Raw genomic sequence first — 27,731 nt, 5'->3', positions numbered from 1 at the left:
TAAAATTGTAGTTCAGTAAAGTCTCTACATCACAAACTACTATATACTTGAGAATGTTTACATCAAATTTTTAAAAAAATGAAGTAAAAATGATTGCTGAGCACATTATTCTGCTCAATGTGGACTAAATGCGAAATGAACCACTCTAATACACTCTAACAGATAGGAAACTGGAGTGGGCAAATGCAAATACTGGATAATTTAAAGACCTACTGTCCAATGTAGACTTATCATCCTATTTTTCTTTTTTAAATACCCCATGCTTAGATGGTTTTTAACTCTCAGATGCAAAGCGTGGTTGCTGATTCTATCCTCACTATGGCTTCTGCGACTGACCTTCCTCTCTCCTCTCAAAGCCACCACTCCCAGTAAGGACAAGCTCACTCTCCTGCCACTACAGGTCTTCCCTGCATCTTCCAATAAAGTCCAAAGGTCTTGTCATGGACCTTCACAACATTATCAGAAAAATGAAAGAATAATAGGCTATCTGTGAGATTTAGAGTGGCTGAGCATTTTACCCAAGTCAAATACAAAAGGCAGGACCAGGACTTGATCCCTGATATCTTCTTGACTTGTGACCCACAGCTCTTTCTACATGTCTGTGTCACCTCTCTTGAGGGGTGGTTGCTTGGAGGGGGAGGGGGGCACGAGAGTGCTCTGTCATTGATGCCCCAGTGCTGGGATCTCAGGCTTGTTCTTCTTTCTCCAACCAACCAACCAACCAACCAGACATTCACTCAATTTCAAGACTTAAGTTGTTAGAAGGAGTGATTTCCACCCCCACCTTTTTTAGATCTAATGTTGGGAATTAGTTCTTCTGATATTACTTGCTGCTTAGTCATTAATACTATATATTAATAGTATATATTTCTTAATAGTATATAGATAGCATAATATTACATAGCATATAAACTCTAAGACACTACTTCTGACTTTGTTTAAACTATGCCAGTTTATCTTGAAATTTAAACTCCTTTGACAATTTAGGCTAGAGATAACTTGTTAACCTTTTTTTTTGGATAGTCACATGTTAGTTTCAACCCTTGATCAATGAATGGTAAAAATAATTGTAAAATTAGTGAAAATTATTTAAATGAAATAAAAATTATACAAAGGACAATGCACTGTATTGATAGATGTAAATGGAATTAAGAGTTGGTAATTATTGGGGGCGCCTGGGTGGCTCAGTTGGTTAAGCACCAGACTCTTGATTTCCACTTTTCCACTCAGGTCATGGTCTCATGGTTTGGGAGATCAAGCCCCGCATCAGGCTCCATGCTGACAGAGTGAAGCCTAGTTGGTCTCTCTCTCTGTGCCCCTCCCTCACTCTCCCCCTCTCTCTCAAAACAAATAAATAAGCATTAAAAAAAAAAGGAGTTGGTAATTATTGGGTTAATTTCAGTGTAGCTATTACAAGGAGATAATTCAATGGGCTTAAAGATTTAGTTATTCTCTCAGTGGTAATCCGTCAGTTCAAAATTTTACTTACTTACTGTTATGCACATATGTTTTGCCCATTGGTAAAAATGAAAATAGCTAGCATGTGCTAGGCATGAATATATAAAACATGTAAACATGCTTTACCTCATTTAATCTCTGCATCAGCCATATGGGTGGGTGTTTCTATTAACTTCATTTCATATTTGAAGAAAAGTACAGACGTGTTAACTAGCCAGAATCACAGAGCGTCTCAGTGGCAGAAGTTGGACTCCAACCCCAGTGCTATCAACTGAGGCACGTACTCTTGGCCACTAGCCTGATGGGAGGGAACAGAGAGGTAACTGACTCACCCTTGCTTGTCCAAGGTAGTCTTCATCCAGCAGGTGGAGAGGGGCTTGTGGTATAATTCCACGAAGCAGCCTTGATGCATGGAAGTATCTTTGAAAGCTTAACAGTCTTTTCACCTTTTTCTTGGTGCCAATTTCCCCTGAGTGTGTTGTATCTGTGGAAAGTAATCAAATAAGAAGTTATATATTTAATAAACCCTATTTTCTCTACTATGTAAAAATACAATGTATTATAAAGGAGATAAATTGAAAAGACTAATAGTCTATTAATTCTACATCTGAAGTTCTTCTAGAACGAAAATGACCTTTCTTATATATTACATTCATTAAAATGTCAAGACATTTCTGAATGTAATTTTGGAAGACATGAAATATATAAATTAAAAACATCATTTTCTTATTAATGACACTGGTATGTTTTGTAAGTGAAATCCACATACTTTTGCATGCATTTGAAAGGAGTAGTTATGCTTTTTCTGTGATATTAAAGCCAAGTCTCAAAAATTTAGACCAGGTTCTCATCCTACAGTCTCTGAATTAAATACACTAGCTTATACACGAGGAAAATGTTTCCTAATGTCCCAGAACATCAGTGGCAAAGGAATCAATACTCTCCGTTCAGAAGGGACCTAGATTTCCCTGACGAGAAGCAGAGAGGGTGTCTACTTTGTAATGGAGTATATTCTCTTTTACTGGTGGCCATGAAAGCCTGATCCTGTCAGTAGAGATATTTTAATACTCATGTGACATGGGCCTTTCAAAACTTGACTATTGACATTGTGGTGACTGTCTAGAAATACTCCAAGCACATTATCTGAATGCCTGTCAAGGTATGTCTTATCTCAGCTGAAATTCTATGAGTCACTCCAGGGTCACATAAGAGACATCTTCTGCCCAATTTGAATCTGGAGTCAATTGAACACTCTAGGGGCGCCTGGATGGCTCAGTCGGTTAAGCGGCCAACTTCGGCTCAGGTCATGATCTTGCGGTCCGTGAGTTCGAGCCCCGCATCGGGCTCTGTGCTGACAGCTCAGAGCCTGGAGCCTGTTTCAGATTCTGTGGCTCCTTCTCTCTGACCCTCCCCCCGTTCATGCTGTGTCTCTCTCTGTCTCAAAAGTAAATAAACGTTAAAAAAAATTAAAAAAATAAAAATTGAACACTCTAGTAGAAACACGTACAGTTCATATATAAAGAAATTCTGGATTCTTTGATGCTTCCTCCTGTCTTCCCTTCTCCTTTAGGAAACTCAGAATCACAATGGATAGAGAAACAGTGGGCAATGTGGCCTTCCCCAATGGTAGACACCTACCAAAATCAGTTTGTCCTTAGGTTCCATTATGCATGCAAAGGCTTAATTCGGGCTGGGCAAAACCTGCTGTTCTCTGGAAATGCTGTTTGGCTGAAATGCTTTCTATTTTTTAAAAAATATTTATTTTGGGGAGAGTGCAAGCTGGGGAGGGGTAGAGAGAGGGAGACAAAGGATCTGAAGAAGGCTCTGCTGTTATGAGGCCATTGGAATGATCCAGGCAAGAGATGATGGCAAGAGATCATGGGCAGGGGGGAGACCAGTGAAGGAACCAGAAGTAGAGGGAGGGATCCAGAGTATATTTTGCCCCGAATAACTGGGAGAATGGAGCTGCCATCCCCTGAGACGGGAGAGCTGCAGGTAGAGCAGTTGTACAGGGGATTTCAGTTTTGCATGTGCTGAATTTGGATGTCTACTGGAAATTCAGGTGGAGATGTCAGATAGAAATAAGTAGCTATAAAACCCAGAGCTTGGGGGAGAAGACTGGGTTAGAGATACAAATCCGAGAGTTGTCAGATGAGATTAACTAGGGAGTGAGCATGCATACAGATGAGAAAAGCATCAGAGTCTGAGTTCCGCAGTATTTCAACTTTGAAAGGATATAGAGAAGAACAGAGAAAAATCAAAAGGACTAAGAAGGACTATCCAGTGGGTATGGGGGGGAAAAAAAAACCCAAACAAACGATCATTTCTCAGAAGCCTAGTGAAGACAATATTGCAAGGAGGAAGATGTCCTCAGTATCAAATGCTGCTAATAAATCAAGTACAATGCAGACTGAAAATTGACCACGGGTGTATAAATTTGTCAAAATGAGCTGAACTATGCACTTAATAGAGCACATTTTATCCAACCTAGAAACAACAACACCCTGGTCACGCGTCTAGCTTCCAGATTTTGGTTTTAAAAGACAATTTCTCACTAAAAGGAGCCAGACCACCTTGAGGAAATGGTCGAGTCTAGGACCGGGGCCGCAAAGTACAGGAAGGACTGTAACTTCTTATAATGCCAGAAGATAAGGGAGAGGTTGATAAATGATGAGATCATTTAACATGACAGAGGAGATGACCTGAAGGGGGTCCCTGTGAACAAATAGGGGAAACTTTGAGCATCAACATAAATAGTGGAAGAGCTGGTTATAAACCACTGACTGAAAGAAGAACCCACGAGTTCATACTGATGGGTAAGCAACTAAGTAAGTAAATAAATGAGAAGGGAAAGCTCTTCCTTGCAGAGAGTGTGAGCCAATAGAGTCAGAAAATTGCCATTTTGCAACTTTTATGGTGATAATTGCTTCATGCCCAAATCATCAGTGGACACTAAAGTTATTTGGTGAAAGTTTAAAGAGCAGCAGGATAATTTATAGTATCAAAGTATCTCCTTACGGATTTACTAATTGGAAAGGAAAATACGCGTAGCTTTTTAGTGGAGGAGGCGCTATCTTCCCTAAGTAGTCAAAGTTCACACCACCAATAATGGGAGAAGGTGACATTACATGCCTCCTGGTGTGATGCACTGAGGACGCAACATTGCCAATGCTCTGTTCCTGCTTCAAATGCACAGCCAACCCCCCCGAAAGAGGAAACATCAGAAAAACCTAAGTTGAAAGACACTCTAAAAAATAATCAGCCTGTGCTCTTAACAAATGCTGATGTTGTAAAAGTCAAAGATAGCCTCTGGTATTGTTTTAGGATAACGGATACCAGATATCATGCTCTAAGTGCATTTGCATGACTGAATGGGATCCTGGATCAGAGCAAGTTTTCCAAAAATGACTTTATTAGAATAATTTGTGAAGTTTGGATATGATATAGTCATAGTCTATCTACAAATTTCTTGAATTTGATCACTGAGCTGTGGTTATGCAAAAGAATGCCTTTTTTTCTATGAAAAGACATGCTGAAATATTTAGGGATAAAGGGGCATGATGTGCACAACAAATTCTCAAAGGGTTATGAAAAAATATACAGCAAAGACAAATAGGCCAAAATAATAATTGGTGCATCTGGGTAAAGGGTATATGAATGTTATCCTATCCTTGAAAATCTTCTGTAAATCTGAAGGCATTTTATATATAAAGAAGAGAGAATGAGAAGAGAAATCTCAGGCAATGCTATCAAGTGCAGACAGCCCAAGGAGTTTTGCTACACGGCGGAGGAAAGAAATGTGATGGTTCTATGTAGAATTATATAGAATGAGAGCAAGTATGTCGATAAGTAAATGAAATGAGTTATTCCTGTTATGTATAAATCTAAAAGGAAAAAGCCATACAATGATCTATTCCGTTTTTAGCATTCTATGAAAACTCCCCCCTTCTAAGATACTAAAAGAAAATCTCCTATGTGGCTGAGGGCATTTCCATAATGGCACCAGAAGTAAACAAGGTAAGCCTGAATGATGGAAGTATGCCACAAACATAGCAAATTCGAATTATGGATTACAGTTGACTCTTGAACAGTGTGGGAACTGGAGAGGACCCATTCACTGTGCAGTTGAAAATCTGCATAAAACTTTGGACACCTCAAAAACATAACTGCTAATAGCCTGCAGTTGGCTGGAAGTCTTACTGATAACATAAACAGTTGATTAACACGTATTTTGTACATTACATGTGTTATATGCTATATCCTTATAATAAAGTAAACTAGAGAAAATGTTATTAAGAAAATCATAAGGAAGAGACAATAATACATTTACAGTACTGTACTGTATTTACTGAGAAAAATCTTTGTGTTAGGGAACTCACACAGTTCAAGCTCATGTTTTTCAAGTATCAACTGTATTCCTTTGTAAACATCCATTCAGCTTTCTAAATGGTGTGATACTTTAAACAGATTCATAGGTAAGATAATGACACTTAAGTTACATATAGTAAATACAGATGATAGGAAATAATGGTTTGTATTCATTGCAGTTACCATGTTGACAAAAATATTGCTAATCTAATGATGCTATCAAGTATTAACTTAGATCCATTTTGCCCTTAAGCCAAAGAACATGGCAAGATTCCCTTCTTCCCTTATTTTTTTTAACCTTGTAGTCAAACAGATAGTAGTCCACCAACATGCCAGAATGTAGGTCTCTTTCGATCTTTATTTAAATTTTTGATATTTTTTGGCCTTAACTGTTATTTGAAAAATATTGCTTTAAAATAGGATATACCTTGATTACTGAGCTATTTGGCACCCTTTCTAAGTTGGAATATGAAGTAAGTACCCCACTGCCCTGGTTCTTACCCTGTCTTACATCTTTGGTGCACACGCTCAGATAATGTAAAACATGCTCAATATTAAAATAAATCTAGACAATAAAACCGTCTCATGGTTAATTTTTTGTGGTAGCCTGTAGGTTAAAAAAAGGTAGCATACAATGTTATTCACAGTGAGGATTTTCAAAGTTTTGGAACAAATTGGTTATCATGAGGTATATTCTTTATTTGTGCAGTTTCGAACTTCCTGAGATTGGCAGGCAGCTATCTACCCTGCTGCAGCATTAACTGGTGGCCATTTTCTTCTAAAATACCAATCAAGCCATGATCATGCCATTCGGCACTTCTATCTGGGTTATTCTTTACCAGGTAAGAAAATATTTCAGAATTGATTTCAGGTAGCCGCTTATGAAAACAATGGGGTTTATTTGAAGACGTACATGAAGCTAAATGAAAAAATCCTCAGGCTAGCTCTCTAAAAAGGAGAACATTCAATAATGCAAGAAAGATAAATTTATTTAAAACAGTATTAATAACGTATTTGTTAACTGTAATTTAGGGAGCACTTTGTGCTCTGTGAAATCACGACAAATTAGGATATAAGCTGAAGGTGCGGTTGGGAGAAAAAAATCCGTATAAGAAACAACACGTGAATAGATTGCCATGCTGTATGCTTGCCCCAGGCACTGCTTTTTGAAGTGTTCAAATGTATCATACAATTATTGAATAACATCGGATACATTTATTTCCAAAAGAACTCTCAGTGAATAACCAGTGTACTGACTTTGGTAATTAGGGGTATAGTGATATGCATATCTGGGTAGAAGTTTAAATGATTAAGCTTCATTTTACAGATAGTTCAGCTGAATTCAACTCGTGAAAATCTGGAGAGTCTTAGCGATGTGCCTAATAACGACTTGCTGTTTATTTAATATCTTTATATAATTAAAAAAGTCATTATTTAAAGGCATTCACAGTTATTGTAATGGTGCTTTTTGCTTGGATTTTGTCGTTTTATGGGCTATTGGTCCCCGAATTTTCATTTGGAACAGTTAAAATGGTGCTCCAGAATAGTTTCACTGCCTCATCTATGTGTGCATTGACCTGGACTGTGAAATTCATTTTCTGCTCACTTGTTCATTTATAAATTTCACAAATATGTACATATTAACACATCTCTGCACAATTTAGACACTAATTTAGGGTTACGAAGTTTATATTGGCACTGCTGATATGGTAGTTTTTAAATTTCACAAGTTGGGGTTGGCTTAAATACAAAAAATGTTAATAAAAATTATTTTCATTTTGAGTACCTTCTTCATGGCATATTCTCTTTATAGGGGCTGATAAATTTTGGTACAAGGAGAAACCTTAAGCCCAGAATAAATATCTAGGATAAGAAAATCTATAAGCGTACTTACTGTTTCTGTCAACGTATAAGTCTTGCTTATACAGAAGCAAGGTCTATATCAACTGTTTCCTGAATCTGAATAGTTAGTAACTGATGCAGAAATAAAGCAGGTGCTATAAGAACAAAGAATGCCTTTATATTTAAGTGAGCAGAATTCGCCTCAAGCAAACATGGAGACCCAACTCCCATAAACTTAATACTTTCGGAGCATTAATGCACCTGAATCTTTTAAATAATGTGTTATTAATAAATGCCCTACTCTGATAATTATTGTACTCATTATAATACCTATATTATACGATGATGATGATGATGATGATAATAATAATAATAATGAAAGTCTTTGCTGGGTTAGTGGCTATTCATAGGCTTTGTTATTCTTCTTTTATAGGATTTTTAACATGTCTTGCACTATAGAGTTATTAGTATAAATAACTTATTAGCCCCCAAGAGCATAAATCATCTCACCAAACTTTGCAATTGTAGTGTTAAGTCCTGACAGCTTTTAAAATTTGGTTTTGGTAATGCCAGTGCCTGACTTAAACGTTGCTCGTTGCTCGCAGGGCCATTCGCTTCAAAGGGAAATCCACTTCAAAGAAGGCTCTTCTAAATAAACACATTGTCAGCCACAGGACTAAATAAAGAGCCAGGTCACCTCCCTTCCACTGAGGCTCCCTTGTTTTAGAGATCTTGGTTGATTTCGATAACTAACCATGTGGGCCACTTATTTTTTCTCTTCCTATGCTTTAAATTCCCCACTCTTACCTTTTAAATTCACCAATAAAGAGTTGAGTCTGCAAAACCCTAGGTCCCCACCCCTGACCCCAATAAAGAACACTAGCCCGTGCTCACACACTCTCTCTTTCTACCCATGACTTTGCTGTGTGACCCCACGTGTGCTGTGTAATTTCCAGGTCCTGTAAGTAATAAACCTTTATTTTTTTAAAGTTTCTTGATGGTTACTACTCAAGGGTATCTTGCAACCATAAGAACCACAAGCGTTGGTCCAGCCACAACATTAGCTATTGATAGGTGGAGACTGGCACACGACAGTAAACCCTTGTATTTAGTGCATAATCTTGTACATAATGGAAACTCTATACACAATTTGTTGATTTAATTTAACTAATTATCTCAGTTTACAGAAATATCATCATCAAATGCCTCTTTTAAATAATAAGCTAGTTTAAAAAGTGCAAGATGCTAGAACTTATAGGTTAGTTTTGAAATCATTTTCTCAAACCCTCAAGGAGTTCTAGGGCCCAGGTCCTTCCCCTACCACTGTTTCTGTGATCGGCTCCACTGTAACCCTCAACTGTGCCCTGTATGATTGCAAATTCACTCTTTTTTACACACCTGATGCTCTAATAAGGCTGTACTGGTCTTGGAGGCCACATTCCTGCTTGTTTTCCTTTGAATTTCCACAATATCCTGCAAGTTATAGGTGTTAAATACATGATGAGCAGATTAAGTGACTTTCCTGTGTCTGTGCTCCAGTTTCCAGTTCAAGAACAATAAGTCTTGGAGAAATCGGGTTGAAATTCTAGTTTTAAATATGTAGGTTTTAAAAAGATGAGAAAAAGTTAATTCACTCGATTTCAGGTGCCTTGGAGCGCAAATAAGCAGATTTGTAGCATAGCTCTTTATCTCTTGCTACCAATTCTTCTAGTTCAGGGTTCAGGATCCCTGCAAAGTTGGAAACTAGAGGAATTGTCCAGAATGGCAATTTTCTTGAAAAACATAGGGTTGAAGAGTGAAACAACTTTTTCTAAGATGCACTTGCCCTGCAGATACAATTTTAAGTAAACTACTTTAAAAGGTGAAAACATTTTAAAGATGCTGTATATAAAAAATAATATCTATGATTTCTAAAAGGTACAATGTGGGCTTGTAGTCTTGATGAGGTGCTAACGACATCAGCCTCTGAATAAGACTAGTGCTCCTCTCAACATATTAAATACTTCGATTCATTTTCATGTGCTTTCAGCAAATTTCATACTTCAGACTTGGCTGTAATGACATCAGTACTCAAATTCCACCCTTCAGAGTTTAGCATCTCTAGATATTAAAGTCTGTGTTTAGTCATGAAAGAACTAGCTGCCAAAAAGCCTTGTAAAATATGTTACGATCTCCATCCCAGTCTTTCAAAAATCATCAGTGGTCATCCATATTTGTTTATTTCTTCCTGTATTCCCAGCACTTAGAAAAAGGTGGGGAGGACTGATGACAACCAAGGATATTATTTGACCTGTAGCATCAAATGTGGAGACTGTGTGCACATGGAGGGACATATTTTTAAGACATAGTCATTACAAATGACCTTTGAAGTCCTGAACAGTTGGATTGAGATAAAATACAAATGAAATTCCTTAACATCTAGGGCACTTTCTAGCCTTAGCCTTTAATAGAAAAGGAGGAAAATCAGTGGTGATACCAAAAAGCTAATAAACAAAAATACATATAACATCAATGACAACAATAACAAAACACTGGGGGAAGAAAAGGAAAGAAAGAGAAAGAAAATAAACTCAAACAAAGTACACCATCACTTGAAAATGTAACTTGAAGTTGGGAAATCAATTTGAGTTAAAAGCAGCTATTTTAAGTTCTCTAAAATCAGCTCTTGAATAGAGATGTATTAAAGCCCCATGTCATTAGCTCTTCTGTGTACAACAAATACTCACGACTCCTTGATGGCTGTCACTAGAAGAAGAGCTTTGTGTCAACACTGCCACAGAGTGGGAGGAGGAGGCGGAAGAGGAGTCTTTAAGACAGGGTAAATTGTTTCTTGAGTTCTACTTTATTTTTTTTTAATTTTTTAAAATGCTTTTTTAAATTCATTTTTTGAGACAGACAGAGACAGAGCATGAGCAGGGGAGGGGCAGAGAGAGAGGGAGACACAGAATCCAAAGCAGGCTTCAGGCTCCGAGCTGTCAGCACAGAGCCTGAGGTGGGGCTCGAACCCATGGTCTGTGAGATCATGACCTGAGCTGCAGCTGGACGCTCAACCTACTGAGCCACCCAGGCGCCCCTCTCTAGTTCTACTTTTTAACATGTTTATTTTTCTTTTCTTTTTTTTAAATGTTTATTTATTTATTTTGAGAGAGAAAGAGTGCAAGTGGGGGAGGGGCAGAGAGAGAGAGGGAGAGAAAGAATCCCCAGCAGGCTCTGCTCTGTCAGCAAAGATCCCAAAGTGGGGCTTGATCTCATGATCTGGGATCATGACCTCAGCCCAGATCAAGAATCTGTTGCTCAACCGACTGAGCCACCCAGGCACCCCTAACATATTTATTTTTTTTCAATTGCCATTTCTCTTTCATGTTCTTGGCAGTGAAGAGGGTACCAGCATACCAGATAGGAGTCATAGAAGAGAATGACCCCCTTCTCTTGTTCCCTGTCCGCACACCTGCTGCATCGGCACCAGGAAGTAGGCTCAGAAAGTATTCATGAAGGTCATATGCTTGTCCTCAGCCACACAACACACTGGTTTTTGGCAAAATGTGCTGTTTTCAGCCCGGTGCTTTGTCCACCATACAATCCATTCCAACCTAAGGATTATGGATCTCTAACTTCCTGGCTTCAGGAATGAATGGAAAGCTATTACTTCCTTTTTGTAAAGGAGGGGAAAAGGCCTTTAAAATAAACTCAAGATTCTTTGGGCAATAGAGAGGGTTTTCAAAATCCCAGTTTGAATGAAATTTGAATGAATTAGTAAGGAGCAGATCAAATTTCCTCCATCCTAAAGAAGAAATACACTCCAGGCACAATGCGGTTTTATTGAACCCTTGGCTTCTCAGAGTTTGAAATGTTTAGCAGATCCTGAGTTTTGAGGGCAATGGTTTGTGGTGAGCAAATTGAGGTGACCAAACTGCAGTTGATTCTAAGTCTCCAGAGGTTAAAAATTGCTGCATTAATTTCCTGATTCTCAGCACATATTTAAAATAAATGTGGTCTTTTATCTGGAGATAGATATTTGAATTGTTCCATTTCACTACGAAAATTCCAGATGTGTGTTGTAATGTGCATTGGCTCCTCTGCTTTCACTTGGTCTGCTACTTCTTCACTCGCCTGTCCCAGGATATTGGGCAAACCTTCTGATCGTCCCCAGATGTCCCCTCCAATCTACCTCACCTGCCACTGACAGATTTATTCCTCAAGCACAATCCCGACTGTGTCAGCCCTCTGCTCCAAATTCTTCAGTGGCTCCCCAATGTCTACTTAGGTAAGTTCATATTATTTATTCTGGTATTCACGGCTCTCCAAACGTGATGCCAACTTATTTTTCCATTTTTGTCTCCTGCCAGACCCCTTGCAGATAAATAGGTCTCTGTTCTTGCTGTTTCCCACCTCCTACCAGGTCCCCTATGGTTTTCTGCTTCTGTACTGATTCCCACATTCCTTTTCCATTGAGTTTTATCTTTACCTGTTGAAATGCCATGCACACTACAACAGCCCACCTCAAATATTTCCTCCTCACTTCCCAGTCAGAGACCTTCAGGTCCTTCTGGGAGTCCTCTTAATGCATTGCAGTTGATATGGTAGTAACAGGCGTTCTTAGCTCTCTGACGAGGCAGCAGGTGCTGTGCTCGCTATCGTAAGCCCCGTCAGGATATGGCCACGTCTTAAATAGTGTGTGGACTGGCTAAAAAGGTGCTTATTGAATGAAGAAATGAAAGGATGAGGTGATTGTTGATTGAGGTGCAAGATTTTTATTTTTCCCGTCATTACTGTAGCCCATTACCTTGCTTCCAAATAGGTGCTACCATGGGATTGTAGGATTGAATGAATTATCCAGAAGAGGAAAGATTCATTCATCTAACAACAGATAACAAGGGTGATCCTCTGTGCAGAAGAACTTGAACGTCTAGCTCTTTTCTCAATTTGTTGGATTTTCTGTGATGATTATAAGCACATCTTGAGAATGGTGGTAGGTTACTGCTGAGTTTATCCATTGGTAGAGGCCTGGATAAGAACATGTATCTTGAAAAATGTCCAGAAAATGATCCTTTATAGTTTATTCTTTGGAAACTAAGTGCATCTTAAGTGAATGCCTTTTCTTTTATAGGCTACAAAGGCTACTTGAAAGATATTTTACCTGAGTGAAAACTTTGACTTAATGGATTGAATCAAGTGGGTATTAGCAGTGGTTGGGGTATAACTCTATAAACGTAAATACCCACCCTAATGCAGTAGGGAACTTGAGATATTTATCTGTGCATTGAGATTTGTCTCTTATGGCCCATGGCTCTCTATGGCTTAGGTGTGGCACCTTAGGTGCATTCACATCTACAACTCTTGGTGTAGGGCACTCTTAAGGAACAAGCTTCCATTAAGACTCATATCATTAACAGGCCATGGGAAGCTATATATTATCACATGGAGCTAGAGCAGAGAGAAGAAAGAATCGATTTAGATGACTACTAATGCATGGATACCCAAACTATTCCCAAAGATATAATGGATGTACTTAATCTAGAACAAATGCAACTGGCCTCTTATTCCATGTGTTCTATCCATAGCAAGAACAAGAGGGCTTGGGGCTAGGAATGATGAAGTAGGAAATACTGAGTATGTACTAAGTCATATACATTTGTCTTCCTATTAATTTTCATAAAAGTGGGTATTGTGAAGTTGATGGTAATGGGTATATTTTAGAGATGAAGCCATGTATCTGGCAAGGTTTAGTAATTTATCCAAAGTCACACAACTGATAAGTAGCAGAGCAGGGATTCGGACCCAGCTATATCTGACCTTGAAGATGATGCTATGGAGTTCCTTATATTTTATCCTTTACAGGAAAGGACAAAGAGTAGGAGACATGTGAGGTCCAGCATAGGACCCTATTTCCCTGGGGTATGGTCATATATCAATACCCAGATTCCTCTCCTTTAAAAAAGTATAGTAAGGGGCACCTTGATGGCTCAGTCGGTTGAGCGCCCGACTTCGGCTCAGGTCATGATCTCACAGTTTGTGAGTTTGAGCCCCGCGTCAGGCTCTGTGCTGACAGCTCAGACCCTGAAGCCTGCTTCGGATTCTGTGTCTCCCTCTCTCTCTGCTTCTCCCCTGCTCATGCTCTGTCTCCCTCTGTCTCTCAATAATAAATAAATGTTAAAAAAAATAAAAAAAGTATAGTAAAACAAAAATAATAAAAGGAAATGTCAATATAATTCACAAATACAAGTGTTTTAAAACCAACAAAGATTTAAAAGTTGAAGATTAAAATCGATATCATTGAATAGGAATGTCACAGTGAGAAATATAGAAAGGCAACTTATAAAACAACTACAAGACAACCAGAGAAATAGCTTCATAGCAAAATTTGGAAGCGATTCTATGTATGTAACTTTCTTGTTTCTAGCAGTAAACATATAAATGGAATATTAGGAGGTGAATAATAAATCACTTGTGAGCTTTAAAATTGAAAACACATGTATTACTGACACTGACTTAACGTGATTTGATTATTATGTTATTACACAAAGAAATTTGCAGGCCTGGGTTAGTGCCTCAAGCTTTGGAAAAGGCAAACATTTTTGTTGTGGATGCAGAACAGAGCTGCAGTTTCTGGGGAAGGGAAAGAGTGGGAGGTACTTGGGCAAACAAGCTGCTGAAAATAAAATCGTGACAGGATGCACACAGGCCTCTAGTTTAACCATTTTGGAGGAAAGCCTTAAAGTCACCTAAGGTTTTACCTGAAGGGCATCTGCTGACTGAGACGTGTTCTGAGAGCCTGATCTTACTTGTTCAACGTGGCTCATGGGCACTTTCTTTTCTCCCCCCTTCCTTCCCTCCAGGAAATATATATGTCCTTGATGTGTTTTCTAAAATGTGAAATAATATTCAATCAGGAACAGATATTTAATAAACATACACTACTCTTTGGTAGCTGACAAGGAATGAAATAGAAGCCCTTTAGTCATGAATTGGCAACTTGTCCTACTGGGTCTCAGTGCTTAAGCAGTGTGGTAAACACTGATTAGGCTCCACCTACAAATATTTATTGAGCATCTTCTTTGTGCTAGGTAGTTGCATATACAACATTTTTAAGACAGTGTTTCTGACCTCAAAAAGGAAGGTGGTAGTATAGACGTTTGATTGACTTCGCTACTTTCATATCTATTTCATCTGTGATGGGCAAGGGATATTTTATGTATGAAAATGCCTAGAAATTATCATACAAAGCGGAAAATATGATCCAGAGGAAGAAAATCCAGTGGGTTCCACTCTCAAAAACATGATGATTTACTTGCCCCTGGTCCTTTTTGGAGTCAAATAACCCCCAAAGGGTAGAGGCAAGGTGGCTCCTGGTATGTATGTAGGGGGTGTGGCACGGTGGAGAGGCTTGGAGGACAGGACAGGAGAAGAGGAATGAAGAGAGAGATAAGAAAGAGAAGAGGCATACAAGCACCCATTGGAAGCGGTCTCTATATACCAGTGAAAGCCAATCTGAGACAAAATGCAAGGAAGTTTTTGCACTGCCCTCTGAATCCCACATGTGTTTGAGTGAGGTTGTATTCTTTCTGGTAATGGACAGGGTTCTGCATGCCCTTCCAGATGAGGTGAAGCCTAACTACAGGTGTAGAGTGGTTGGTCTAAAATATGTTCCTATTTTTAGGGCTTCAGAGACAATAGAGCTCTAAACTCTAAAAACAAGCATACAGAAACCCTGTATTGGCAAAAAAAAAAAAAAATTAATACACGCAAAACCTACTAAAGTTGTAGACAGTCCTGCTCAAGTAGGAGTTGTGGGGATGAAAAGGCAGGGAGCAAGGGCAGTGTGGCATAGAAATACACCAAGTGGAGTATGAAGTGTTTGTACTGAGGTTTCTTTTGCCCGAGATCATTAGCACTGGATTGTTCAGAGTGAAGAGTATAATTGCTGTGTCTGAAGGAGGCAGTGTGGAGGAAGAATTGGTAGAGATTTGGCAGCTATCAGACTTGTGGAATGACCAAGGAGAAGAACTATCCTCGATTGTTTCAATAGCTCACCCTCCCCTTCCCTCCCCTCCCTCCTCTCCCCTCCCCTCCCCTTCCCTCCCCTCGCTTTCCCTCCTATTCCCTTCCCTTCCCTTCCCTTCTCTTCCCTTCCCTTCCCTTCCCTTCCCTTCCCTTCCCTTCCCTTCCCTTCCCTTCCCTTCCTTTCCCTTCCCTTCCCTTCCCTTCCTTTCCCTTCCCTTCCCTTCCCTTCCAAATGATCTAAATGTACATCAACCAGAAAACAGGTAAACAAATCAGGGTAAATTCTCACAATGGAATACTAGTCAATGGTAAAAAAGAATGAATTACTGACAAGCAATGTGGATACATCTCAAAAACATTATGAAGTAACTAGATTCAAAAGAACACATACTATATGATCCCATTTGTATTAATTTTTAGAATCAGAACTAATCTACAGAATGGTAACCAGAAAACTCAGAAAACTGAGTGCTGTGGGAACAGGGGAAGACTGGAATGGGTAAGAGGAAACTTTCTGAGAGGATGGAAATTGGCTTTATCTTTATAATGGCGGTGGTTACACAAGTAGATACATTTCTCCTAATACTTGTGCATTTCACTGTATGTAAATTTCATCTTTACTTACAGACTCCAACCAACATTGTTCATCTTCATATAGAAACACTCTTCCATATGCTCTTCTGCAATCCAAACCCATGAGTCCATCCAGACTCTCCAAAAGCTCTCCCTCCTCCAGAAAGCTTGTCTTGATAGTGCAGCCTTTCGTCTCCCCTCTCCTCCCTTTCCCTCCCTTCCCTTCTCTTCCTTTGCCTTCTCTTTTCCTCTCATTCTTCCCGACTTCCTTCCTTTCCTTCTTCAAGTATTAACTAAATGTTTACTTTGGTCCAGACACTGGGCAGGGCTGGTGGTGAAACATGAGGCGGACACACCTTCTTCTCCTAGAGATTTCCTTGTCCAGAGGGGAGATTACTACTGTCCCTCCATGGCAGCAATAGCTGAAAACAGTGATCCTGGGTTTGGGGGGCGGGGTGGGGTGGATATCTGCACTCTCTTGGGACCTCCAGCTGCCCTTCCAGTAGGCAGGTAGTGTGGCTGGATAACTAAGCAGTGCCCTCATAGTTTCTGGACCTCCAGGAGTAGCAATGACTCCTGGTAGAGGTGCCATTTTCCCTGGGTTCTCTTGCATCTTCACTTAGGTACACCATATTTAGTGCCGTCCTACTGCTCCACCTGAAGGCTCAGCCGGTAGGGCTGTCTAGCTAGGTAGAGCCAGCACACTATAAGTGGATGGAATAAAAAAGTGTAATTCCAAGGAAAAATCCCTTGGCTTTCAGTGAGATCACCAGGTTCAAGTCTTGGTTCTTCCACTCACCAGTCTTGGGGAAAAGAATTGGAATTTACCTAGACTGTGCATGCTCAAAAAGACTGGTGGAATATGTAAGGACAGCCCCAGTCAGAAGGCAAATATCATCTGGAAAGAGTTAACCCATCAATGAATAAGTTAGCTTGAATTAGTTTGCAGGTAGGTAGGTAATATCAGATAGATTCTGATGGAAGAAGGCAGAAGTCAGTCTAAAGCTTGGGGCTCTATATCATAAGGAAAGACATGGGGGAGGCTCTGCTCTGGAAACAGCTGGAAGGGGGTGGGGTGGAGAGGCAGAGAGAGGAGAAAGAAGGTAGTTGGGAGGAAAGTCCGTTCCCTGTGTTTCCAGTAGTTGCTGATGTTTTGTGCTGAGTTCCCATAACTACCCCACCCCCAATTTATATTCAGCAAAACAGTTATTCATGCATCTCAGAATTGTCATAGTTATTTCGTACCCACTAAACTGTTAGTTCCTTGAGGACAGGGGCTACGTCTTATGTACTTTTTAATCCCCAGCACTTAGCACAACGGAATGAGTAAAAGAAGGTGTAAAAGTCAAAGAAAAACTTCATTGACTTGGTAATTTTGCCCAGAGGTCCCAGTTCTCTGAACAAAATAGCTTGAGCTAATAATACCTATCATTGTTCCGGGTTTATAAGTAGAGAAACAGAGTAACAAAAGGTTAAGGAACTCGGTAGAAAAAAACTTAAAAAGTAGAACAGGCATCAAAAGAGTTCCCACGCCTCTCATTAACTGATATTGTTTCTTTGTCACATGCAGTAGAATTAATTAAAAAAAAAAATCAGGTTCTATCTTGAGCTGAGGCAAGTGTTTAAACTTTCCATCTTTGCAAATAAAGCTCAGTTATTTCCAACAGTCAGCTTTCTGGTAGGAATTCAGGGGACGGATATCAAGTCATTACTTTGGTAACTCGGATAGGGCAGATTTGATTCAGATGTACGTGCTAAAGCCGGCTTTCTGAATGAATGGGAATCAGTCTTTTTCTCAAAATGCCAGGCCTTACCTCTTGGTAAAAAGCAAAATCTGCCCAGCTTCTTCAGTGTCCTAGAGAACATCCCTCTCAGTAATGACAAGTGATAGTCTGCCCTCTTGATGACCTGTTTGGGTTGACAGATTTCACACTGTTTAAGAATCGAGTGAGGAGAGTGCTGTTTGGAGACTCTCCAGAACTATTCTTCAAAGTGTCAGAAACATCACAACAGGGCGTAAAGTTCAGAAGTTCAGTAAGTTTAAGGTCTTTCACCCTGGAAAGTTTTCATTATTTTTTTTTTTCCTCTTTCTTGTACACTCCAGTGAATGCTGCAGTTGCAAATTTCTTAGCATGACTTGGTCAAAACCCACTCAAAATTATGCCAAGAATCTGCCTGGAAAGCCATGCTGTCAACATTTGCAGCCCTGGGAGGCTTAGATAATTCAAGAAGTATCTGATTTTCAGTAACCAGATTTCTAGTTATATTGAATTTCAGATTCTTTCAGAAGCCTCAACTCTGAAATATTTTTCCTTAAAAGCAACCAAAGCTTCCGAAATTTGCTTTAAGAGAACTTATTCTCTGGCTGTGGTACCCATTCTGTAAGGCATGTAGTGAACTGTTTAACAAGAATGTAATAAATATGTTTCCAACTAAAAAGAAAAAACAAACAAAAAACAAAAAAAAAAACTTATTCCTTACCAGCTTTAAGCCAAAGAGAAATTTTACAGTTAACAAGCTATAAACAATAAAACTTCAGTAATAATAATAAAATAGATATTATCATAATAGCTGTTGAAGCCATAAAGCTAATCTTTTAAGATACTTTAGAACCAAAAGCTGTCCCTGATAAATAAAAAGCCCAAAGTAGATTACTAACTACACGTTAGTTAGTGACGAGGAGCTTAAGAAACAACCCCAAGAGTGTTGTTGGATTTAAGAGATCAGTGTGGGAGGCATTTGGGCAATGATGGGGGTGGCAGTTTTGACTGTCACAATGATGGAAAGGGCCCTCATGGACAGTGGAAGGGAGCCAGGGACGCTAGATGTCTCGAAGTGTGGAGACAGTTCCACACATCAGTTGTCCTGTATCTCATTCAACTTCTAAGTGGCTGTGCAGGTGTTCGCGTAGGCGGAAAGCCTCTATATCATGGTCAGAACCTGGAACCTGACCTGTTCCCCCACTTCACGTACAAGTGCGCAGTTTATATTGTCCCTTTTCAGGAATGCAAGCACTATGCAAATTAAAGGAGGGATGTCATTTTGGCCGGAGGGGTCGTGGACAGGATTTCCCAAGAGTGGTTCTTGGTCTTAGGAAACCACCAGAGGTAAGACTGCTTGTGATATCGGATTGCCTTACCACTATGACAAACCTGTGTCAATCTGCACTCGCAGCTGTCACACTCACCGTGACTCAGCATGGAGGTGCAGTATGTGACTGCATCCTTTTGCCGGCTGGGCTGGGTATGCCCTGGCATTTACACATTGAAAGCATGTAATGTATGTGTAATGATCAAAGTATGCAGAATGTATAAAGAAGATGTGCCATACATATACACACACACACACACACACACACACACACACACACACACACATATAATCACTCAGCCATAAAAAATAACGAAATCTTGCTATTTGCAATGATGGGAATGGAGCCAGAGAGTATCATGGTAAGCAAAATAAGTCAGAGAAAGACAAACACTATATGATTTCACTCATACGTGGAATTTAAGAGACAAAACAGATGAATATAAGGGGAAAGAAAAAAAAAGAGAGGGAGGCAAACCATAAAAGAGACTCTAAACTCTAGAGAACAAACTGAGGGTTGCTGGAGGGGAGAGGTAGGAGGAGGGATGGACTAAATGGGTCATGGGAATTAAGGAAGTCACTTGCTGGGATGAGCGCTGGGTGTTATATGTAAGTGATGAATCACTGCGTTCTACTCCTGAAACCAATATTACATTGTATGCTAGCTAACTTTAATTTAAAAAAATAATAAAAGAAAATGAACAATTGAAGCCACAGATTGCTTTTCTTGTATTTCCGCTTTATAATACAGGTAGGACTTTAGGTTGACTTTTTCTTTTTTGAATGTAGTGAATATGTAGGCTATGGATAGTCTTTCAGGATAGTAAAAGCAAATATAAAATATTTGCTACAAAAAGGAGACATTGGATTTGAGAGGGTTAAAAGCTAGATAAAAACTTAGCTGATCAAGGTGGTAAAGTAACAGATTCCTGTCAGTAGCATAGGGAGATAGTACAATAACACAGAATTTGCTATCTGTGCTTTAATACTCCAAGCAAGAGCCAAGATCAGACTTTTCTGAACTTAGCCATCTACATGCCATCATGATTTTTACCATACCCACCTATACCAGTATTTACTTAATATCTTTCTTTAAATCAAATAAATTCATTTTTACTAAAAATGTCTTTTATAAATTTGGCACCAATAAAAAACCAGATTGGATGTGCATTATACTTTTCCTATTATACATGAAAATAAATGTGTAATTATTAAAGTAAAAGAAAGAAGGCTGTGCTTTGTGACAAAAAGATCACCAAGTGCACCCTGTGGTATGCACAGTGCACTTTGGGAACCGGCGCTAAAAAAGATATATAGCAATGAAGATGATTGGCTTGGAAAACATGATTTAAAGGCAATTACCACATAATACTGCTAATCTTTATGAAGATACTCTTAAGCAAACTCATTTGAAAAACTTCTTGTAACAGGGCAAACTCTCCAGCTACTGCTATAAGCATATTACATATAATTTAAATTTAGTAAGAAGAGAATAAGCCATCCATAGCAACAAGTCTTTTTGAATAAACACCTTACATAATTTGTTTATTCACTCAACAAATATTTGTCAAGCCCTTACTATGTGCAAAGCATTGTTTTAAGCATTAGAATTAGCAGTGAACAAAATAGAGTTTCTTTTTTTGTGAGCTTATATTTCACTAATATAAGATGAGAAATGGGGGGACCTGGGTGTCTCAGTCAGTTAAGTGACCAACTCTTGATATAGGCTCAGGTCATGATCTCACGGTTCGTGAGTTCGAGCCCTGACTCAAGCTCTTCCTCCTTGCTGACGGAGTCCGCTTGGGATTCTCTCTCTTCCCCCCCCCCGTCCCTCATGCGTGCATGTGGTCTCTCTCTCTCTAAATAAATAAATAACTTAAAAAATTATAAAAAAATAAAAGTAAATTTAATTTTCGTTAGTCCCAACAAGATAATAGATAGTGATACAACATCCAAATGATAGTGATAAAGTCCAAATCAGTCAGACAGTCTGAGCTTGGCATCAGAGGATGTGCACACATGATACTGTCATTTGGCTTTTAATTTTTTCTACCAAAGTTATTTTAATGTTTTTTTTTGTTTGTATAGCTTTTCTAACAGTATACTATTTTGTTGATACTTTGCACATATTTTTCAGCCTCATTTAAAATTCCACTCCACAATTTAAGGAATGGAATTTAGAATTTCTTAATCCTTCAGCCCAAGTTTTCATTCTTCATACGTAATTTAAATTGTCCCTAAGTCACCTCAAGTCGCCCGTTTCTATTCTTTATGCCATTAATATCATCGGTTAATGGTTACCAGTGCTTCCTATCATTTAAAGGAGCATAAGTGTTTCCTTCTCTTAAATCTTCTCTGTTTAAGACACTTAAAAGATACCGGTGGTGAGAGCCATTACACCGCTCAAAATACTCCAAGAGAACATTCCTGTCATGAGACTATGGTGACACGTCTTATTATTAATTTCCATATAGTGGGTGTTTCTTACTTATCCCGCTATTAATGTTTGATGAAATTCATCCATTGTATTACCCTGTTAGTCATTTCCAAACAGCTGAAATAAAACCCCAGTGCTTTATATTATTTTCAAAATCTCTGGAGGCACGACTGGCATTTACAGGTTCAGCTAATGGGAATTTTAAAAATAAGAAAGTTAAACTCTTCACAAAGATTGCTTTGAAGTTCCAGTTAATAACTGCCACTTAAAATAATTGACTCTGAAGAATTGTAAGATTCTGAGAAGTCATGAGTCACTGAAGAAAAACTAAGTTGTGCCCTCAGATAGCTTTCGTGTTAGGAGTTTTTGGTTATATTATGATTCTTTCAAAACAGGCTACCCATATTTGACAATTCTGAACTAAGAGAACATCTGATTGACTAGAAAATGCTCACCTTTCGATATGTGAATCTTTTAAGAGATGTCCCTCTGAGGTGTTATAATCTATTTGCCTGTGACTTTTTACATAAGTATTGAGACACTTTGGCATCAAGAGTACTGTTGACACTTTGGGAACCTAATATTACCCCTTAAAGAATAATTATTGCTATAATCAAGAGGGATGCGTGTGATAGAGGGAACACTTAAAGAAAACAGGTCCTTTGAAAGAAGGAACTTTGTTTCTTTTCCACTGTGGGAGCTAAGCCATTAGAACGGTGTCTGGCACACAGTAGGTTCTCAGTAAACACTCACTCGGCGAGTAGACAAATGCAAAAGGGTGTCCCAGCAGCCTTAGTGTATAGACCATAAACAAGGTTTTATATATACGGCATGGCACATAGAACACTTTCAATAAACATTAGCTAATTTTACAGTTACAATTACAGATTTTGTACTGAGAGTGGCTTGAGATCCGGGACTTTCCATTTAACAAATTTGACACAGAGTTAAGCCCTGGGACCAGTACATGTTGTTTTTGTGAAGCATGTTGAAAAGAAGTTTTGATCTAAGGTATGGGAGGTTGGGTTAAAGGTGTTGATGTGATAGAGAATTCATTTCTTTTTCTTTATTTTTTAAAAATATTTTTTTAATGTTTATTTTTGAGAGAGAGAGAAAGAACAAGCAAGGGAGGGGCGGAGACAGAGAGGGGGACACAGAATCTGAGGTAGGCTCCAGGCTCTGAGCTATCAGCACAGAGCCCAACGCGGGGCTCAAACTCACGAGCTGTGAGATCATGACCTGAGTCAAAGTCAGGCGCCCAACAGACTGAGCCACCCAGGCGCCCCCCCCCCTTTTTTTAATATTTAGTTTTGAGAGAGAACGAGGGGGGAGGAGGGGCAGAGAAAGAGACAGAGGATCTGAAGATGGCTCCATGCTGACAGCAGAGAGCCTGATATGGGGCTCGAAACCATGAACCGTGAGATAGTAACTTGAGCTGAAGTCAGACACTTAACTGACTGAGCCACCCAGGTGTCCCAAGAGTGCATTTTCACTATATACCCAGGAATAACTGGTCATGTTTTTGAAACTCAGTTTTAATATTAGCAAGAAGCAACCACTTGCTAGGCAAGATACAAGGGAGAGAAAACGTGTTTTTCTTTACTCAAAAGCCTTCAGTGATTCTCCACTTTATTTTTTACAGAGTAAATGACAAATTGCTATTTGAGATGGTTTCTGTTCTTGTTCTAACCAATCCTTATCAAGCAGTAAAAGTTTCAGACTAGTTTAAAAATTGTTTTTAATGTTTATGAGAGAGAGAGAGAGAGAGAGAGAGAGAGAGAGAGAGAGAGAGAGAGAATGAGTCAAGGAGGAGCAGATAGAGAGGGGAACAGGGGATCCAGAGCAGGTCTGCACTGGCAGCCTGACGTGGGGCTCAAACTCATGAATCATGAGATCATGACCTGAGCTGAAGTCTGATGCTTAACCAACTGAGCCATGCAAGTGTCCCTCAGACCAGTTTTAACATCAATTCTTATTGTTTTCCCTCCAACCCTGCTACTCCCTCCCTTCACCACTAAGAGTTCACTCTAGGACCTAAGGGCACTCACCCTTTGAATAAACTCAGCATTGTCCCACCCCTGATCTTTATTTTGAATGCACTTAAAACTCCACTTACAAAAATCCAATCATTGTCCAAGTGTCAACGTCAATCTCTTCATGAGGTCTTTCCCTAGAATCTCCAGTCATCTTTTCATTGTAATTTCCTTGGCACCTGTCAATTGATCTGGTGTTTATCTGAGTTGTGTACAAGTGTTTCTCAAGATATATATTTTTTCATCCTGTATCCCTTATACTTATAGCTTGGCACACGGCAGTTGCTCAATAAATAGAATTGTTTGATCTAATTTATCTTTTCTTCTTTACAAAAGAAGAGGTTTGTTCCAGGTCTTCCAAGGAGATTTTTGGGACAGATTTTTAGCTTTCTGGTCTTTACCAGAATTGTCTCCAAAATAGAAAATAGAGCTAATGTGGTAAGGCACAAAAATGAAAGAATGAGAAAAGAATAAGAAAAGAGGTGGGAGATTTTCCTTCCTCACATGGCAAGGATTGTCAAAAAATAGTGAGTGAACGAGGGAAGGGGGGTATGGGGCTTATAATTATGCTAAGGTAAGTACGTCCTACTTGACTAATTTCTTGGCAACTTGGGAAAAAAGTCTGTCCATTGCCGTGGGAACCTGAGCCAATGGGGAAAGAAGGGCAAGGAGGGAACATGGCCCAGCCTCTGCCTAGAAAAGCCACAGCTACAGCCACAACTGTCTTCATGCAATGAATTGCTTCCTCTGGATGGTAGTGGGGTGGGTGTGCAGGACAGAGCTACTGAAAGACAGAGGTAAAACTTGTGTTCGTGGATAAACATTCCTTACAGATTATATTACCCACGCGGCACAAATAAGCACAGGAGAGAAGAGTCTCCGACATGAGGTTATCTCTTTGTTTTGCAGTTTTGTATCTCAGGGGGAAGTGAGGGTGTGGAGTAGAGCCGGAATCGCGATGGGCTTTTCTATAATGGCCCACACTGTAAGAAAAAGAGAAAGCAATGGCATATGCGTAGCCAACCAAGGTGGGGCTAGGCCACCATGTTGTTGCGGGAAATTTCTCTTTTGGTGGTACCACAGCTGTGGTACTTCTGATGATGAGTACTGGTGGCCAGGTGGAGCACAGAACTAGCACTCTGGGTGACAGTTACATGACCATCAGAGGGTTGTCCATTGCCCTGTCTCTTTGACTCCCCGTCTTGTGTCCTACTTCACAGAGAAACTAGAATTATTAGGCAGGAAATTCCTTCCTTCTCTGATACAAAACCTACAAAACTTCCTACTCGGCAGCCATTCTTTTCTTCTTTCTGCCTGTTCTATTACAAGAGCTGCTTCCTTTTCTAAGGCCAGTCCCCCTCCCACCTTTTCAGGACACTTTACTTTTAGTTATGACTTTTCTGTCCTATGTAGCCCATTGCTCTTTCTCAACTAGATCTTTCTCACCATAATTTCAGCACGCTTAAATGTCTTGCAAAAAAATAAACCACAAAAGCCTTCCCTACTCCAGATTTCTAGCTACTGTTTTCTCTCTACCACTTTATTTACAATCATACTTTGGAAAGAGATGTGTCTGGTAATGTAGAGGGGGCTCAATAAAGACGTGTTGAAAGAATGAGTAAGTTGAAGAATGGGAAACTGAAAAGGGGAATAAATCATGCTCTTCCTCAACATAAGTCAAGTGCATTGCACTGTTACGTATTTCATACTCTTCCAAGAACTTCTACATATGGTCATAGAGAAATGGAAATACCAATACCAGAACTAACAACAGTCCACATTTATTGAGAATTTATACTGTGATGGGCACTGTGCTAGCACTGCAGTACTTCTCATGATAGTACTCAGTACTCAGTACTCAGTACTTCTCATGATAGCTCTGTGAGGTACGTATTCTTCAATCCTTCTCTCCCAGCCCAGGAAGCTGGAGGACAGAGAGGTCTGGTAGCCCCTGCTGCCAGAGTCTAACTCCAGGCAACTGTTCTGGAGCTAGCTCCCACACCACTTTCAGGGGAAACCCTTGGTTTGTCTTTTCTTTCATTGCGAGTGGTAAATTTTTTAAAAAAATATATTTAAGGTAAATTTAAATAAGGAAGGCCTGTGGTTGAATGGAAAAACAGAATGTTAAAAGACCTGAATCCCAGATCTTAACTCTGTCATTACCTTGCAGCGAGTTACCTTGTAGCGTCACTGTTTTCTTTTTTGTTTTGTTTTCAGTTTTGTTTTTTGTTTTTGCTTGTAAAACTGAGAAACTGGGCTGAAAGAATTCTTGGGTGACTTCATTTGAAAGTTTTGTCAAATGTAAAGTGCTGTTTAAACGTGAATTAGAACTTTGATTTCGTGCTCTGTGGAATAAATTTCAGTTCTAATGACAAGCCATTATTGTGAAGTACCATACATAGCTTTGATAAATACCTAACTTCATAATTTTCAGTTATTTTTCTAAGGTGGAAGTAATATAATGTTTTCTGGCCTACGGCTGTAGCTTCATCATCTGCATGTTTTTTTGTCTATTTATTTATTTTGAGAGAGAGAGAGAGAGAGAGTGCAAGGGGCAGAGAGAGAGGGAGACAGAGAATCCCAAGCAGGCTCTGTTCTGTTAGCACAGAGCCCAAACGCGGGCTCAATCTCAGGAGCCGTGAGATCATGACCTAAGCCGCAACAAAGAGTCCGTCACTTAACCGACTGAACCACCCAGGCGCCCCTTCATTTTCTGCATCTTAATATTACTTTATTTAGAAAAAAAATTCTATTTCAGATTGACATTGCTTTTTCTTTTTCATAAAATCCCATTCATTCTGATGATAAGAGGAATACTTGCTCATGGTAAAAAAAAGATAGAAAAACAAGAAGACAGGAAGAAGGAAATAATATTCATCTAGAAACAATACTTGTTAAAATTTTGGTGCTTTAAAAAAAATGTAGCTGAGATCTTTGTTTAAGATCTACAGTACCCTGCTTCTTTTTAATGTATTATAGACGTTTTGAGAAACTTTCTTTTGATGATGCACAGTTTGCGTGACAGGAAATAACCAACTCCCCCTTGAGAAAAATTAAAGTAACCGGTGGCAGCCTCAAATCTGACTTTGTCACAATAGCGATTCCATTTCCTTCTTCTTTGGGGACAGCTGACAAGTGTCCTCCATTGTCATCACCACACCCTTCTCTTTCTTACCAAAGAATACAAGGTCGAGTGATAAAATGAGTAATTTGTCACTTGGCACCTTCTACCAGAGCAGTTGGAATACGTAGTTGAAATTAGTTACATGTATGATTATATATTTTCTCATTAGGTTATATTTGTTATATATTTGTTATATATTTTCTCATTAGGTTATATTTGTTCAATGATATTGAAGCATTTTTATGTCAAAAAGGAGAGTCTCAATGTACTATAAAAAGAAAATAACTATTATAATATAAGGAAAACATTTAATATGAGTAATTATATATATGACACATAAAAGGAATATCTTGCATACATGTATTGCCTTTAAACATTAAAATTCATATATAAAGATGAATTATAGTCCACATGGTTAAGAGCTTGTGCTCTTCTGGTACTGGATTTTTTAGGGTGTGAATTTTGGCTTACAAGTTCTCTCTTTTTTTTATTTAAAAAGTTTTTAAAATGTTTATTCATTTTTGAGACAGAGCGAGAGAGAGCATGAGTGGAGGAGGAGCAGAGAGAGAGGGAGACACAGAGTCCAAGGCAGGCTCTAGACTCTGGGCTGTTAGCACAGAGCCCAATGCGGGGCTCAAACTCACAAACTGTGAGATCATGACCTGAAGCCAAAGTCGGTCACTTAACCAACTGAGCCACCCAGGTGCCCCGGCTTACAAATTATTTTTTAGGTGAGTTATTTCTTTTCTTTGGGCCTCATTTTCCTCATCTTAAATAGTAGTCCCTACTTCATAGGGATCTTGTG

General features: G+C 39.2%; 1 protein-coding gene across 4 annotated transcripts in view; it reads right to left on the bottom strand.

Moving 5' to 3' along the window:
• PDE7B (phosphodiesterase 7B) overlaps positions 1 to 27,731 on the bottom strand; it is a 313,976-nt gene that overhangs the window by 38,241 nt on the left and 248,004 nt on the right. For all 4 annotated transcript variants that reach the window (XM_042939904.1, XM_042939906.1, XM_042939903.1 and 1 more), the window contains one exon: positions 1,791 to 1,942. In XM_042939904.1, the coding sequence (XP_042795838.1) occupies positions 1,791 to 1,942 (152 nt within the window). The remainder of the gene's footprint in view (positions 1 to 1,790; positions 1,943 to 27,731) is intronic.

Source organism: Panthera leo, chromosome B2 (assembly GCF_018350215.1).
Source record: "Panthera leo isolate Ple1 chromosome B2, P.leo_Ple1_pat1.1, whole genome shotgun sequence".
NCBI lineage: Eukaryota > Metazoa > Chordata > Mammalia > Carnivora > Felidae > Panthera > Panthera leo.
The sequence above is the reverse complement of the archived record's forward strand: the minus strand, read 5'-3'. Positions and strand labels throughout refer to the sequence as shown.